Source organism: Oryza sativa, chromosome 6 (genome assembly GCF_034140825.1).
Source record: "Oryza sativa Japonica Group chromosome 6, ASM3414082v1".
NCBI classification, from domain to species: domain Eukaryota; kingdom Viridiplantae; phylum Streptophyta; class Magnoliopsida; order Poales; family Poaceae; genus Oryza; species Oryza sativa.
Window position 1 is genome coordinate 4248315 of NC_089040.1, and position 16955 is coordinate 4265269.

The following is a 16955-nucleotide window of genomic DNA, read 5'->3' on the forward strand; positions in this document are numbered from 1 at the left end:
TCTTTTCTGGGGCTTCAATTCTCAAGTCCAATGTGACATGTGTATGTATATATGTTTTTCATTGTACCAATAGAATTTCAGTAAACAATTTTAACTAGAAAGGACGCGGGAGTTAGTACTCCCTCCGTATTTTAATGTATGACGCCATTGACTGTTTAACAAATGTTTGACCTTTCATCTTATTCAAACAAATTTATGTAATTATCATTTATTTTTTTGTGACTTGATTTATCATCAAATGTTCTTTAAGCATGACATAAGTATTTTTGTATTTGCATAAAAAAATTGAATAAGACGAATGGTCAACCGTTGGTTAAAAAGTCAACGGCGTTATACATTAAAATACGGAGGGAGTAGCAATTATGACAACATCTTGTCCTGGACAACTCAAGAGAAGCGAAGGTGAACCTGCTATCTCTGTTTATCATGTTAATTTGGCTATCACATTGAGCGGTCCTTTGTCCTTTGCAAATTGCAAATGTACGTGTTGGCTAATTTGAGGTTCCCTCATGCACCTGTGCATATCAGTTACAAGCACATTGATACATTCAAGTTATATCTCACTTTTATATCGTGTCTAGTATATTGTGTCAAAACAAAACTAAACCACGTATTTTTACTATATGATCCATGGTGATATAGGGATGTTTGAAACTTTTGCAGCCAACCACATCTCGGCGACAATATCACAGCAAAACGTGAGAAACCATATAAATTTATCCAAAATTTAAATTATTATAAGTTTATTTAAAATTGATGGGTTGTTGTGTGCATGCCTTTATTGTACCCGGTAAAAACACGGTTATAGCCGGTTTTGAAAATGGGGTGAATCTAGCCTAGGACTTACTGTAGTCCACTCTATTATATCATAGGTCTTCATCTCATATAAAACATCATATGAACATCAGTGCACCAGACTAAAATAGTCACAAATATGTAATATTGATAACACACTTAAATAGTCTTACCATTATTTTGAGTAAATTGCACTGATAGCACATAAACTTGCTATCAAACTTGCTAGGTGGGTGCAACTTAGTATATAAACTTGTGAAATGTTCGTTTCGATACACAAACTTGTCTACTTCGTGCGAACGATGACCAAAATAGCTTGACAATGTTAATTTTACGAAGCTGATGTTGATTAGATGTGACGTGTAGCGAGTATACATAAGACATGCAATATTTATATATTTGGTCCTACTTTATCCTTCATCATGGAAATGATGAATTTCATATATATTCTCACTCTTATATCATTGCTCTGTTTTAATCTTTTTATACGATCTCTTATCCATTCTATTATTATTGAAGATGTGTATGTCTAATAATAAACTTTCTTAGATATATGTTTACATAGATCTTATTGAGCCCCTAAATAATAAGATTAGCCACGTAATATCTTTTTGTCTTCCTCCGCACATGCCAGACAAGTTCATGCACCAAAACGAGTATTTTACAAGTTTGTGCACTAGATTGCACCCACTTGACAAGTTCATGTACCAACGATGTAATTTACTCCATTATTTTTGTGATAGAAGTTCTCATAACACATATCATCTTTATCATCGTAAACACAACCTTATTTATATAAAATTGCACTCTGTACTCCCTCCGTCGTAAAATATTCGAAATACTACGTAAGAACGTAGTAGCGGATGATATGCTTCTATATTTTGTAACGGAGGTGTAACGGAGGGAGTAGTTCGCAAAGTTCTTATAGTTAGACTGCGAAGCTCAAAAGGGAGGCGTGTTGGGCACCTCTGTAAGATCAAAGTGTGTTTTGATTCTTATTCTGTGATGAACAATTGGCATCTGTGATTATTGGTTTTGATATTTGGAGATTATCGTCGAAGTGGTTTTGGAGATAATCAATTTTCAGGTGATAATCGGATTCACTGTTATTTTATGTGACCGGTCCGACCGGGTGGTGTATGTCGGTCAGACCGGTGGTGATCGAGCGATCAGATCGGCCGGCCCGCGATCTGACCGGCCGACGCTGTGTCAGTTTCGGTTTCGGGTTGTTTCTTTGGATATCTGTGATTGTTTCATGGTTATGGCTTCTAGATGGATACTATACGTATATAATACTGTTGTTTGCTAACAATGAGTCAAGTTGGGGATAGCTTGGTCTCGGAATATGGTTTCTTTGTTTATTTCATGTGTAGGTGACTCGATGCCTCGGGAGAGTATTTGCGGTGATGGACCGGGAGTCGGCTTGGTGGTAAGACGATGTCCGTGGTGGTCAGATATCATGCGGGATACTAAGGCTAGAGTTGATGCACGTGGTTGGTGAAGATTCCATATGGCATACGATGGGGTATTGTGTGCGTATGGGATGCGGAGTCGAATTTGGAAGGAGTCCAAATTTGGTACAATTGATTATGTAAAGTTTGTGTCTTGTACTAGAGGGTTTCCTAAGGTGTCTAGGACTCTTAGTATGAGCTTGGTTCGTGGCTTTAGGCTGCCTACCTCATGTATAAATAGAGGGGGAGCGTGAGGCTTCCCGGTATCGTTTTTGAGAGCAATTGAGTTGCTAGTTTAGTTAGGGTTTTGAGTTTAGTCGAGATTTTTGTAAGGAGTGCTGTTGATGCACTTTGTAAACACAGAGAGAAGTAATAAAGTTGTCATCTACTTTGAGAGTTCTTCGATTTGTGTTTCATCGGGTTTCGGCGGTCTAACCAGCGACATACCGGCGGTCAGACCGGTGACAGGCGGCGGTCAGACCGACGGAGGAGAGGCGGTCAGACCGGCGGCGACTTCACACGCGGCAGGCAATCTTCAGGCGGTCAGACCGGCGACATGAGCTCGGATCAACACCGGTCAGACCGGCGACATGAGCTCGGTCAGACCGGCGGATCAACCTCGGTCAGACCGATCTACATCAAATTTGAGGGTAACTTTTATTTCCGCTAAAAGTTTGGGTTTTTGAGTATATCAACTATTCACCCCTTCTAATTGGCTTACTTAATATGATTCGATCCTACAACCTCGCCACCCAACCGCTGCGGCGGGACGTCAGGCGCCAGGTGTCACGGGACAACTGACCGGCACGGCAGCACACGCCACCATTTCGAGAGGGAAAAAGAAAAGAAAAAAAAGAAGGGGGGAAGAAAGAAATGGTGAGGCCCGCACTGCTACGGTCTCGCTCCTCCCCTCCCACTCCGTCGTGGCCGGCAGCGGGAGCAGCCGCTGCCTCCTCCGCCGCCGCCGCCGCCGCCGCGCGCGCCTCCGCGAATCCTCTTCCTCCTCCTCTCTCCTCGCCGCCGCCCAGGCCCAGCCGCAGGAGCATGGCCAGCGCCGGCGTCGGACGCGGCCGGGTCCGCGTCGCGGTCGTCGGCGACGTGGTAACCCCCTCCTTGCCCTCTTCCTCCGTCTCTTCTTTGCGGCGTGCCTGGGATGGGGGATAGGCCAGACATGGGTGCTGGTGTGGCCTTGCGATTCTCGGTGGGTTTCGTGTGGCGTAGCATAGGGGATTCGGAGTGAGAGGGAGATGGCTTTGGGGACGGAAGCATTCTACCAATTCCCCCCCCCCCCCCCCCCCCCCAAAAAAAAAATAAAAAAAGAAGAAAAAAACTGAGGCATCTATACTTGTTGACTTTCTTAGCTCAGTTTAGCTCCGATCTTGAGATGCTGTGAGAGGAGTGCATGATGAGTGTGATTCATCACTGTGGCTGTGTGGGGGTTTGCGTTTAAGGTGGCGTTTGATTGTAGTAGTAGTAGTTTGGATGGAGGTGAATTTGGTGGTGCGAAGAGGTTCATGAGGGATAAAGCTTTGACTTCCATCTGAAGGGACAAATGCAGAGATAGTTTTTTTTTGTGAACTACAATGTGAAAAGCCAAAACTGTAAAATGTCTTCTTGGAGAGAAGATGCAGGGAGTGAGATTTTAGCGGAGTGACAACATATTGTGGCTTGAACCAGTCACTAGGATAGTGTGTTTTGATACCATGCTTTGTTGATCTTGTGGGTTTGAAATCTCTTAGCTCGCTTTCCTGTCGAGATGTGCTTTACTTCTTGTACTAAGAGGAATATGATGGCTTTTACTTTATTTGCATGCTTGACTTGGTTATAACATCAATTATGGCTCAAGGGATTATAATATCCTCTTGATGAGAACAATGCACTAATTGGCTGTTGTGATGTGCTGAACATTGCAGCATAATGATTGGACCCTTGAGGAAGACTCAAAAGCCCTACATTTTCTCCAGGTATTGCAAATCCAGATAAATTCAGTCAATTGTATCTGTGTATTGCATTAAGTTATTCACATCTGATTATTGTAGCATGTCTCTAGTTTTATGATGTAAGATCATCTGAAGTGCAGTCTGTCCTTTTCTTTATTCATGTTCTACGCCTTTTTGTATGCCTGCCATCAACATGTACTGATGTACAGTCCAGCTGCCAAAATGACACTGGAGTTTGATAGAAAAATATCCGTACTACATTTATTTTCTATAACATTATGTTTCTTATTCCCAGAAGATCTAACTTTCTCTCCGTGTGAATGCAGCCAGATTTGGTACTTTTTACAGGTGCGCCCTTTGCCCTATTATATCTGTACTACATAATATACTCGTTACTTTGTGAAGTTACACTTAAATGCTTATTCCTTACATCTCCTGTTTGCTGTCCTCCATTTATGGCAGGTGATTATGGCAACGAGAATGTTCAACTTGTTAAAAGCATTTCAGATCTTCAGCTCCCCAAAGCAGCTATTCTTGGGAATCATGACTGTTGGCACACGTATCAGTTTTCAGAGAAGTAAGAATAATTCTTTCATCCAACAAGGATAGTGTTCAACATAAATGCACTGATATTTGATGAAATGATGAATGTATCCTTGGTTGGCATTCAGGAAGGTAGATCGTGTCCAGCTTCAGCTAGAGAGGTAAGATGTTCCTCCTTTAATGTGAATATGCTTTTATGTTTAATACAACAGTGTTATGATTAACACTAGCATTTGATGAATTTCTATTGTAAGAAATGCCAATGAATGGGTTATATGAGTTGCACAATTGTTGTTATTTTGAAGGAAAACTTGCATTATTTAAAGTTGTTTCAGTTGCACCAGAGCACTAAACAGGTATTACTTTGATTTTTAGCATTGTTGCTAGGTCATTTCATGATTTGCATCTCTTTTTTTTTTGAAAGAAATAAAAGAAGCTGATACTGCACTTAAATCCAAGAAGAAGTGAGTTGTTTAAAACTGTGCTAGTAATTGCTGGAAAAAATGTGATTCTCAGGAAATTTTGGCCTGATTATTCCATGATTTTTAATAAGCTGTGGCAATTCAGGATGATTCTGGGTTATAACTTGTCTTCACCAGACTCTGGTACTATTTTTGCAGACCTTGCGGCAAGTAATTTTCTGTTGTTATTTTTTGTTGCCAATTTCAGCCTTGGTGAGCAGCATGTTGGGTACAAATGTTTGGATTTTCCAACAATAAAGCTGAGTGTTGTTGGTGGACGACCATTTTCCTGCGGGGGTAATAGGATATTTAGACCAAAGCTTCTGTCAAAATGGTTGGTAAGAGACATGCTAACCAATAGATACACATGTTTATCAGTTTTCTTTGGTATATACTTCTCCTTACTAAGGAGTCCTTAGTTGTCCTTTCTTTTTCATGAAACAGTAGAAGAGGGCTCTACTGAAAAAATACTACTGCTATTTATAATAGATTTATGTAAAATAGACCTAATGATCCACAGTATCCAAAAAATAGTTACAAGGTTCATGTGAAACATGCAGTAATTTAGGTAAGGCATAAGAGAAATGAGTTGCAGCATACTTTTCCTAAAGATACTAGTTTGGTATATCCTTGTCATTTTGGTCTACAAGTCATTTTTACCTTCCCTTCTTTTCATATTGAATTAAGAAGCAAACGATGTATGTGAACTCGTGAAATGATGGGTGAATGGCACAATAAACAGTAGAGTTACCAACTTATACTTCGTTCTCATCTGTAGCACTACTGTATTAGGTAGTGAATATTTTAGAGTTTGATGATATATATTGTTGATAGCTGTCATTCTTAGTTGCTTCACCGGGTTGGTTTCTTATTGCATACTACTTCTGCTGTGTAGTAACATGCAGTGAAATCGAGCTACAGTGGTAAGGATATTGGTGGAGTAGGTGATTATGCTTTGACCTGATTCTTGTCGATCAGCGCAGTATATATTGGTAATGATAAAATAAACATAGCACACTGTAATAAGAAGTGTGAAGCTATAGTAAATTATTATTTTGGTGGTGTAGTCAGGGATGGTTAGTCCACCTCGTAAAACAAAGTGCATAAGACAGACACAATACTGCTACCTTTTTTTACTTGGTGAACTCTTACTCTTGTTCATAATTGGAAACTTGTCTACCATTGTTTATTTGATCCTACGATTATTATGTAGGTATGGTGTCAATGATATGGCTGAAAGTGCAAAGAGGATATATGATGCTGCTACAAATGCACCAAAGGAGCATGCTGTCATATTACTGGCACACAATGGGCCAACAGGTGTCTGAACGTTTAAACTAGCAAACTACATATACTTGCACTTGCACACATATGCTGTAACATGCCTACATTAAATTATGGTTACACAGGTCTAGGCTCAAGAATGGAGGATATTTGTGGGCGGGATTGGGTTGCTGGTGGTGGTGATCATGGTGATCCAGGTCTGATATTCCATCGATGATACTTCCACTTGTACAGTTGCTTAATACGCCATCTTAGACAAGAACCTCCGCAGATCTGGAGCAAGCCATATCTGATCTGCAAAGAGAAACCGGAGTTTCGATACCGCTGGTCGTGTTCGGTCACATGCACAAGAGCCTCGCCTACGGGAGAGGCCTTCGGAAGATGATTGCCTTTGGAGCTAACCGGACTATATATCTGAACGGCGCCGTTGTGCCTAGAGTGAATCATGCGCAATCAAGCAGGCAGCCTGCAATCTCCACAAGCGAAAAGACTGGGCTCGAAGGATTAACAGGACTGATGGTTCCGACATCGCGGGCGTTCACCATTGTTGATCTCTTTGAAGGCGCCGTTGAGAAAATCTCCGAGGTCTGGGTGACGGTGGGTGATGCCAGGACGGAGCTTGAGCAGGAATTAGTCTTGTACAAGCAACCACGTGAGCACATATGACTTCCACAAACTGGTACCGAAACTAAGTACTCCGTACATGAATGTAAATGTGATACTAGTATGATCCGAATTTCGCAATACAGAGAAGTACAAAACGCACTGTCAAAATGTCCGTGGAGTGAAGTAATGCAATGTAAATTCGCTGATGGTTTGCCTGCACCAGCACCTCCCTATGTAATCATGTTCTTTGCTCACTAAATTCTAACACCAAGGTTTTCTGTCATGCTTACATGAGAACTGCCTTTAATTTCAGTAAACAGCCAAAGTGGGTCAAATTTCCTTCAGAAACTCGTCTCTACACCACTACATATTAGGAAAAAAAAATGGTCGTTGGAAGATTGCACATGGAAAATTCAAACTGGTGACAATCAAACAGCGCCATGCCTAGGTTCAAAGTCCAAACGTAGCGCTCAACTACTACCACCAAGTCTCCTGTACGCTCTGCCGGCGTCAACACGACTCCTCGTCGCTTGCTTCTCCGCGTGAGCTCTCGCTCGCCTCCCGGCGCCGGTTTCGTGTCCCTCTTCGTCGTCTCACGCGGTGACGGCGGTGGTCCGTCCGTCCGTCGTCGGGTTCCTCCGGAAAACCCTGAAAAAAACGCAACCAGAGCCAAAAACAAATATAACCAATCCGATATAAGCGAATAGGTTCCGTGCAAAACTGCATATTTGACTTTCTGGAAGGGAAAAGAAACAAATGACAACTTTAAGGATGTATAGGCTGTCTAGTCCTTTCTTGTGAAGTGGGTATTTTGATTTTAAATATGTAGTTACGCTATTTTATTTATATCTGTTCAGATAATTATTCGATAACTTGTAAACTTTCATCTAATTCACAATTAGACGGTCGTATTCGCTTACAGGAACAAACAGATCTAGCGTCAAGTTAGAGGGAGTAATGCACCGGCGCGTAGCTCGGTGATAGGACAGCTACTTAGAGTAAGATGGTATTTAGATCCAAAAACTTATTATAGGTGGGTTTTATTAATAGTCTACGTTTAATATTTATAATTAGTGCCCAAACATCCGATGCGATAGAGACTTAAAATTACTTTTAATCCCATCTAAACCGGATCTAATGCATTGACCTTAAGTTCAAATCCTCTCGAATACATGTTTTCTCACCATTTTCTCCTCTATCAACCATGGATGCTCCAACCCATTTTAAAATTTTCGTTTTTTTAAGGCAGTGTTATTAGTTTATTACACGGTTACCAAGCTGCAAACAGATGGATTAACCCCCCAACTTCCCCGCGGTGTTACGGGGGAGCGGGTCACCTGCCTCCTCCTGCCGTGCCACAAAAAGCAAGGCAAAGCAGCAGCGAGGAGGCGAGACAGATTCCCAAATCCCGCACAACCCCACCCCGAATCCACCACCCCACGCCAAGCCCGCTCGCCGCCGCCGCCCGAGCGCGCGCGCGTACGGGCACGGCGGGCGTACGACGCCGGAGGTGGGGATCGAGCGTGCCCCCTCCTCCGTCGCGGCGGGCGACGTCGGACGTCGTCGGTCGTAGCTTGCCTTCGTTTCGTTGTCGGGTTTTCGGTGCTGCTGCTGCTGCTGGTGGTGGTCGAGCAAAGGCCGGTGGCGGATCGCCGGCGGTCCCGTCCGCGGGAGGGGCGCGGGTGACGCGGTGATCAGGTGATCGGAGCCCCACCCTTCGTTTTCTCCGCGCAATTTTAGCACCGACGCGGGTGGTGGTGGTGGTGGTGGTGGTGGGCATTGGCATTTCGTCCCCTTCCCCACGATAGAGACGCGGAGCGTGTGCCCCCCCTCTCGATCTTGCCGCCGCTCGTAATCCCCGCCTGATGCCGGAGAACCTGCATTTTTTTTTGAGCCATTCCAGGCTTACGTTCTAATGCGACGCTGCTAGCGATAGAAAACCCAGTGGGGGGTCTGTGAGAATCATCGCTTGATCTCCGATCTATCCTGTTAACCATTCCTGTGAGGTTAGGAGGTTTCTGGTTTAGGGGCCTGAGTGAGGAGGAGGGTACTCAAACGGCTGGACCTGCAATCGATCTGCTAACTTGGCTAACTTTGGTAACTAGTTATGATTCTCTGGTGTTGATCCCTTGCTTGAAATTTTTCTTGTGTTATATTGTGGTATCCTAACATCTTGGATTGATTGCAGATAAAAGTGTCCCTTCCAACATTGCCATTTGGAGCTCTATGGGTTGGTTGACCAAATTTTTTAGAGGTTCAACCCACAAAATCTCGGAAGGGCAATACCACAGCAAACCCGCGGAGGAGACGATATGGAATGGACCCTCTAATTCCGCAGTTGTGACGGTAAGTTCTTCTGTGTTATACATTTACCTCTCAGGAGTAAGAGCTCATTAATTGTTCTACGGTTATCTTCGTGTTAGGGCAAAAGTGCATTCTTATAAAACTAGGATAGCCAAAGGAGATGCATTTGAAATGTGCTCCAAAAAGCTTGGATTGCACCCTCGTATAGAGTATTAAATCTCACTTTGTTTCTCCCTTTGTTCTATAACATATGCCATTGCGGCATGTTCACAATCAAAATTTTGGTCTTTGACTGTTTGTCCATTAAACTATAAACAATGTACTGCGATTCTGCGCCATAAAAGAAATACCAATAGATGTGGGAAAAAAAAACTACCATCATGTTCTAACTTTCCAACCATATTCTAAAATATTTTTATTATTAACAGTTGCGGATAGATCATTATCCCTCTTGAAAGTGTTGGCTACATCCATACACAAAAGTTTTGCCATTACTGATATGGACATAGAAAACTGCAAACTGTTGGTTTTGATGGGAAATGTGGTTCCCGTGTTTAGATGGTGTACCCACTAGAGTCCACATTTGGTCAACTCGACTTGCTATTGTTGGCTACTGATCTCCGTCAACTTGTCATTGACGATGTAGATTGTTGTAAGTTGAGGCAACAGGCCCAACCAGTCTTGCACCTCATGTACTCACAATTGCAACTCTTGCAAACTTCTCATGCTCATCAGCATGGTGTATGTACGCCACTTACAGTGTAAAATGTAACTATATCTTGACGCTCTTGTACAAAACAAGAAATTTTTTACCCTGGTTAGGGAGAACAATTCTGTGTGTTTTATGTCTTCCTTTGTATGCAGAGCATAACGCTATTACCAGTTCTGTTGGTGTAAATCTGTACTATTCTAATCTCCGAATTTGGAGGTGCACAAATGCAATTTCCCCTGCTGAAAAATACATCATCGCTTCACATTGCTATCTTGCTTAGTAGGTCATATAAACATAATTTTTCTTATCTGTAATACTGTTATGTGGTTTTGTTGGTTGAGTTTCAGGTGATTTGGTGATTGGTCAATGTGAATTAAGTATTAACAAAAACTATACCACTGATTTTTTGTGCATATGCCTCTAGGTTCAGGATGACACAAATTGCTTCCAAATATAATGAGCTTATATGCCATTGTAGTAGTATCTGTTATTTAGTGCTTAAAAAGAATGGGAATCTACATCTTTTGACTATGTAGCTGATCTATTTTCAAATTCAATTTAGGATGTCCCGTCAGAATTTGACAATGAAGATATCGCTCGTGCTATATCACTCTCTCTATTAGAGGAGGAACAAAGAAAGGCAAAGGCAATAGGTTAGTATGGTAACTAATACTAGTACTTCTGCTGTTTGAGTACTTACTGTCCAAAAAGGCTGACATTTGTCCGCTTCTTTACTTCCAGCAGCTGTTCCTTCATATCATTTTTATTCGATGACATCTGTCAAAGTGCTTAGCGTTTTAACTTTTAAGAGAGCCCCTTGTGCTTATTTCCACACCTATCAGAAAATTTTTGGAGCTAGTTCATTGCCGATGATACAGTATGTTCATATGGAGTCCATGTTTAGGATAAGTTTCTTCACACTCTCTGTTTCTGAACTTGGTTGATCTTTTTTTAGTTTCACATTTATACAAGGACTAGGCCAACATTATTTTTCTTTTGAGTCACAATATAGAATAGTATGTTAATACTCAACGGCAAAGCATAAACAGATCCATTGTGAGAAAAAGAAATTTATATATGTGTTATTCTTTCATGAGAAATATACATGTTGAATTGTGGCTATTTTTTGTTATGTGTTGGTGAAATGTTTGGTGCGAGTTCTCTGGTTCTAGATGTAAAAATCGAAAATCATAGTGTGGACATTTTGTATATACTTCTGTACCAAATGTTTGGATTAGAACTGTACCCAAGTAATAAAAGTGCATCTGGAAGTATTATATAAAATGCTGTTTGGAGCTACCTATCAAGCAATTCTACATCATGGTATTCTGTGTCTATGATCGATGAATCCATGCATTTAACATGCAATACTTTTTGTTTCATTTTCTTTCACTCATCTAGAAAAGGACATGCATTTGGAGGAGGATGAACAACTTGCAAGAGCTATCCAGGAAAGTTTGAATGTTGAATCGCCTCCTCGTGCTCGTGAAAATGGCAACGCCAATGGTGGCAATATGTATCAACCACTGCCATTTATGTTTTCTTCTGGATTCAGGTTCATTTTCATTTTTCTTACTTTAGTATAACTAGATACTTTGTAGTAGATACTTTATGTGGACATGCTATTTTGGGTTCATTGATGTTGAAGTGCCACATAACTACTGATACGAGTATTCACCATAAAGCAGTATAATAAATTAAGTCCTGAACCATACAGACTACGTGCTACTGTTTTTTAAAACACCACTTTTGTTTGTTTTTGTATTGCCCCGCGGCGTGCTGACTTTAACAATTCATTCCCTGGATATCACATTTTTGTGTAAGGGGTTCACAGATATATTTTAGTGGGTGTATCTTGATTTAAAAAACTTATGTACCAGATTTTCAGTGTGAGTTTGCATATGAACTAAAGAGGTCAAAGGCAATCTCCCTAGTTTTGTTTGATACAATTCTGTAGAGCTAAGGTGTACAGCTGAGCAGCTCTTTTGCGAGTTTGAAAACTGTGGACCTCAGTTTTGCCAAATTAAATTTTTGTAAATATTTCTTTTACCCCTGTGAAGAAGGTTCAAACTATCTAGGTTATAGGTCGTGCTAGCTGTTGTAGCCACAGACACTGCTAAATCTGAGATTTGGTGCAGCTGTCAGCTGCACCACAGCCACAGCAAGCACAGGAGATTACCCCTTATGGTATGTAGGTGTCAACCATAGAAGAAATCACCCCCTTTTGGGTTCATTGATTAAACTTGCAGTGACTGTGGCCTATGGTTGCACTATTGCATGCATGTTTTGAAGTCCTGCAAAATCTGCAGGGTTCCATTATACCTTCACCAGAAGCACCCAGGATATGTTCTTTACAGTGTCATAAAGCAAAAAAGTGATTAGTGTATATTTTGTTACCCAAAAGTTAAAATGCAAGAAAGAGCTGCACTGATACTTGGGGATGGTAATTGGTAAGCGAGAATGGGATGCTGCGAGTTGCTTTTACTCTTACTGTTTCTTAATATATACGCTTATTTCCTCAGGACTTGTGCCGGATGTCACAGTGAGATTGGTCATGGGCGTTTCCTTAGTTGCATGGGAGCTGTTTGGCATCCAGAATGTTTTCGCTGTCATGCTTGTAATCAACCAATATATGACTATGAGGTAACTCCTTTGTTTACTTATTAAGCAGTTATCCATGTCTGCAAGAGTAATGTTTCTATGCTTATAGTCAACCAATATATGACTATGCAGTTCTCCATGTCGGGAAACCATCCATACCATAAAACATGCTACAAGGAGCGCTTTCACCCAAAATGTGATGTCTGCAAGCAATTTGTAAGAGTCGCTTCATTAGTTTGCTCTTATCTGTTTGCATAAGACGGATCGTTTTGTTCTATATTTTCATACCTAGTACTATCAAAGCTTCCTCTGAACTGATATACCGTGCTGTTGTTAAATGAGGAAACTACTCCACATGCCATCATGATTGCAATGTTTACTGTTGCTGATATATGATTAACATGCATATTCACCTTTTCTCATTTTCTATTACAATTGTGAAAGCCTTGAATCATGTGGATAGCTGATTGGCCATGTTTGCATTTGAAAAGCACTAGTCATGGGGCAGCAAATAATTGACATGTGAAAGTTGTTAACATGTGTTAAGTAACAGCCGACAATTTCTTTTTGTTTTTTTAAATGCGCCATCTTACAGTTCCTTCTTATTCAGATTCCTACAAATATGAATGGCCTGATTGAATATAGAGCACATCCTTTCTGGTTACAAAAATACTGTCCATCACATGAGGTGGACGGTACTCCAAGATGCTGTAGTTGTGAAAGAATGGAGGTACGTTCAATTACCATGTTTGAATTTATAAATCTGATTCAGCATACTTGGTCAGATATGTTGCTGTTGCAAAATTTTGATCAGTTCATCAAAAAATGGCTTGTGCTCTTATCAGCCAAGGGAATCAAGATATGTATTGCTGGACGATGGTCGCAAACTCTGCCTGGAGTGCCTTGATTCTGCAGTTATGGATACGAGCGAGTGCCAACCTCTTTATCTTGAAATACAGGAATTTTATGAAGGCCTAAATATGAAAGTGGAACAACAAGTTCCCTTGCTTCTTGTAGAAAGACAGGCTTTAAATGAAGCCATGGAAGGAGAGAAGACTGTATGTTGACCAAAGCTGGACAATCCATGATTCTCCTGTTTTTCACTATACTAATGTTAGTAAATATTTTGTTTCCTGTGGAAACCAGGGTCACCACCATCTTCCAGAAACAAGAGGTTTATGCTTATCAGAAGAGCAAACTGTCAGCACGGTGAGAACTATTCTGAGCATGAGATGAATGGATCTTTTCATAATTTAAATTCTATTTCAATTGTATTGGTCTGCTGTGTTCTGACTTCTGACTGAGTTCCAGCATTTATTTTTAATATTTTAGATATTGAGGAGACCAAGAATGGCTGGAAATAAAGTTATGGAAATGATAACGGAGCCATATAGGTTGACTCGTCGATGTGAAGTGACTGCAATTCTCATTCTTTATGGTCTCCCAAGGTGAACCACTTACTATCTGTTTCATAATGCCATTGTTACCTTGTTGCTACTCTTTTAATATCAACAAAAACTAGGAGGAATATTCGAATTTATAACTGATTTGAAATAATATTTCTTTCTGTGTTGGAGAATACATTCTTCTAAAAAATGTTATGGATTCACTGAAGATATTCTGGACTGCATGCTGACTCTACAGAGTTAATGGGAAAAGATATTACTCTTGTGCCTTGTCACTGTAGCTTCTGCAGTACAATATGCAAATTATTTGTTGTGTTATCATTTGGTTCTTCTGTATTGGGACCTCATGAAGTACATTGTCGGTATTTTAATGTGTTATTGTTCTTGCAGATTGTTGACAGGTTCAATTTTAGCTCATGAGATGATGCATGCGTGGTTGCGACTTAAAGGTAATTTTTAATTCTCATTTTCATTCTTGGACAAACATCATAATAAAATAACACACGAGAAGTCAGAGAAGAGGAAAAGGACCTTTTATTTTCAATTAAATAGCACATGTTTGTTCAAAGACAAACAGGTTAGTAAAAGCAATTGAGTTGCTACAAATCAATGTAAACTGCCCATACATCAATGGAATTGTTCTACTCTTTTTAGTGTACTAATTGTTCTACTCTTATTGGGTGTACAAGTACAACACATTGGTAATCTAGAGCATTGAACTTTCACGGTCTTTGGTTGTGGTAAAGACTAAAAAAGATCATGGTTCAAGATTCCTACAGAAAACTGTGTGGTTTACTTCTCACTTATAATGACTAGCTATTCTGGTGAGGGTGATTGCCTGATAGGGCCAGGATTTTTTTGCATTGTGGCTGAGACTGCCAATTTGCCATTTAGCATATGACTGAGTACCTGAACCAAGAATATAGCAACTAAAACTATATTCTTCGCTAGAAACTTGGTCATCTTGCTTTCAAGATTGTACAAGTCCATGAGTGGGTGAACTTGGGGAGTTACCATGTAAATTGTTGGCAATCCTCCGTTATATGCCACTAATAATAAGTATATTGGCAATGACAAAACAATCAACACTACTATTAATCTTGTAAATCTCAGTACAAAATACAAGCTAGTCACATCACCACATGCTGTCCACCGCTGAATATGAAATCAAAACTAATAGTAATGATATTAGCAAATCTGTTATCTAAGGAAGGTGCTGAATAATAGAGAAAAAGAGAGAATCCATATTGCAGCGCATGATTCAGTACTTCAGTCCTATTCTGTATGAGGAAGAGTTTACATTAGCTTGCCACTGTCATCACTCTCTCATTTACTTAAAAAATGTATATGGACATTTCATGCTATAATGCATATCTACTTGCAGGATATCGCACACTTAGTCCAGACGTAGAAGAGGGCATATGCCAAGTTCTTGCTCACATGTGGATTGAGTCAGAGATCATTGCAGGATCAGGCAGTAATGGTGCTTCAACGTCTTCATCCTCATCAGCATCCACATCATCGAAAAAGGGGGGAAGATCTCAGTTTGAGCGAAAGCTTGGTGATTTTTTCAAGCACCAAATTGAGTCAGATACCTCAATGGCCTATGGCGATGGTTTTAGAGCTGGCAACCGAGCTGTTCTTCAGTATGGTCTAAAGCGCACCCTTGAGCATATCCGGTTAACAGGGACTTTCCCATTTTGAAATTTCATAGATTCGTCTTTTGATGGAAGTTATACACGATCGATTTGTCATTAAGCGTCCATTTACAGGAAAAGAAAGCAATTTTGAGATGTGCAATTGTACAAACAATCTTTTCAGTTACTTTTGGAAGGGCTAACTGACGACATTGATTAAATTGTGATATGGTTAGCCCAACCAATCACACATGTATGGCATTCAGAAATTCTAATGGAAACAGCGGTATTTTTTATGTGACAAAAATTAATAAGAAATTTATACTACCATGTACAAGTGAGATTCTAATGGAAACAGTAGTATGTTTTATGGTTAACCTGCTCATTAACTGGTACAGTACCAAACAAGTCGAGTTACATAAATACTCTATTTGCACTATCAAGCACAAGTGAGATTTGTTTTCCTGCCTTTTGGATTGGCCTGGATTCTTTATAGATCAGAAGGCTGTTACAGATTTTTTTTTACAGGTAATTTACTGACCTCTACCATGTGTGCAGAAAAAAGCATGGAGCCTCACTCCAAACCAGTGTCCTTGTAAATCTGTACTGCTACTATATTGGAACAGTATAATGACACAGTTTTGCTTCATTGCAAGAGATTCACAATAATGGCCCAGAAATGTGCAGATCCCAGAGCACTGTTACACGCAGCAACAACAATACAGCATTGCGAGTTGGAAGCCAATGTTACTGTACTGCAGTTAAACTCGTTGTCTATGCATGCAGTTACAGCTACTACTCACAACTTCATAAAAAAAGCTTTCACCAGGAGAGTTGGCTAGCCTACAGATGAATACTACGTACTATGTACTCGTACTACTACTACCATGTCATTTAAAATCCAAGCACAGCATCTTCACCCAGGCAGGGGACAGGGGACTAATTAAAAAGCCTATAGCCCAAAATGTACACAACTTAATTCCGCAACCCTCAGTCACAGTGAAATCCATGGATGATGGATGCGATTCAGAAACAAACAGCAAAGAGAAAGGTAAACTTTTCCAATCATGGAAACAAAAGCTTGGCAGGCAATTTGAAAAACTTGTAATGTAGGCATACAATGGTAGTACCCTTGGCTACTGTACCATCTAAATCATACAACATTGATGCACATAGCATAAAAACGCTACAAAAAGTATCATACCACCTCTGATC

The 16955-nt window shown here is 40.5% G+C and overlaps 2 protein-coding genes across 4 annotated transcripts; both read left to right on the top strand.

The window, feature by feature from the left end:
* Positions 1-3124: 3124 nt before the first annotated feature.
* On the top strand, positions 3125-7363 carry LOC4340316 (uncharacterized). Of its 3 annotated transcripts, none has more exons than XM_015788416.2 (9): positions 3125-3347; positions 4160-4210; positions 4513-4534; positions 4649-4763; positions 4858-4890; positions 5399-5524; positions 6404-6510; positions 6600-6671; positions 6746-7363. In XM_015788416.2, the coding sequence occupies exons 1-9, from the start codon at positions 3291-3293 to the stop codon at positions 7138-7140; spliced, it is 978 nt and encodes a 325-aa protein (XP_015643902.2). In that variant the 5' UTR covers positions 3125-3290; the 3' UTR covers positions 7141-7363. The 3 variants fall into 3 exon arrangements, with proteins under 3 accessions (XP_015643902.2, XP_025882349.1, XP_066167349.1); XM_026026564.2 differs by having other exon boundaries at positions 3302-3347; positions 4482-4534; XM_066311252.1 differs by lacking the exon at positions 3125-3347 and having other exon boundaries at positions 4485-4534.
* A 1107-nt stretch (positions 7364-8470) lies between these two features.
* Positions 8471-16047, top strand: LOC4340317 (protein DA1-related 1). The gene is given in 14 exon segments (XM_015788597.3): positions 8471-9177; positions 9269-9426; positions 10659-10749; positions 11498-11651; positions 12619-12739; positions 12830-12913; positions 13308-13385; positions 13387-13427; positions 13543-13598; positions 13601-13755; positions 13844-13906; positions 14030-14145; positions 14494-14552; positions 15488-16047. Coding segments are annotated over 13 exon segments (1458 nt in total). The 5' UTR covers positions 8471-9177; positions 9269-9306; the 3' UTR covers positions 15808-16047.
* Positions 16048-16955: the final 908 nt, after the last annotated feature.

What these genes read in the sequence shown, in the direction of transcription:
- LOC4340316 (XM_015788416.2), top strand. Translation starts at nt 3,291, where the DNA reads ATGGCCAGCGCCGGCGTCGGACGCGGCCGGGTCCGCGTCGCGGTCGTC. An exon ending in TCGCGGTCGTCGGCGACGTG is followed by an intron (nt 3,348 to 4,159) that starts GTAACCCCCTCC and finishes TGAACATTGCAG; the next exon opens with CATAATGATTGGACCCTTGA. An exon ending in CCAAAGCTTCTGTCAAAATG is followed by an intron (nt 5,525 to 6,403) that starts GTTGGTAAGAGA and finishes ATTATTATGTAG; the next exon opens with GTATGGTGTCAATGATATGG.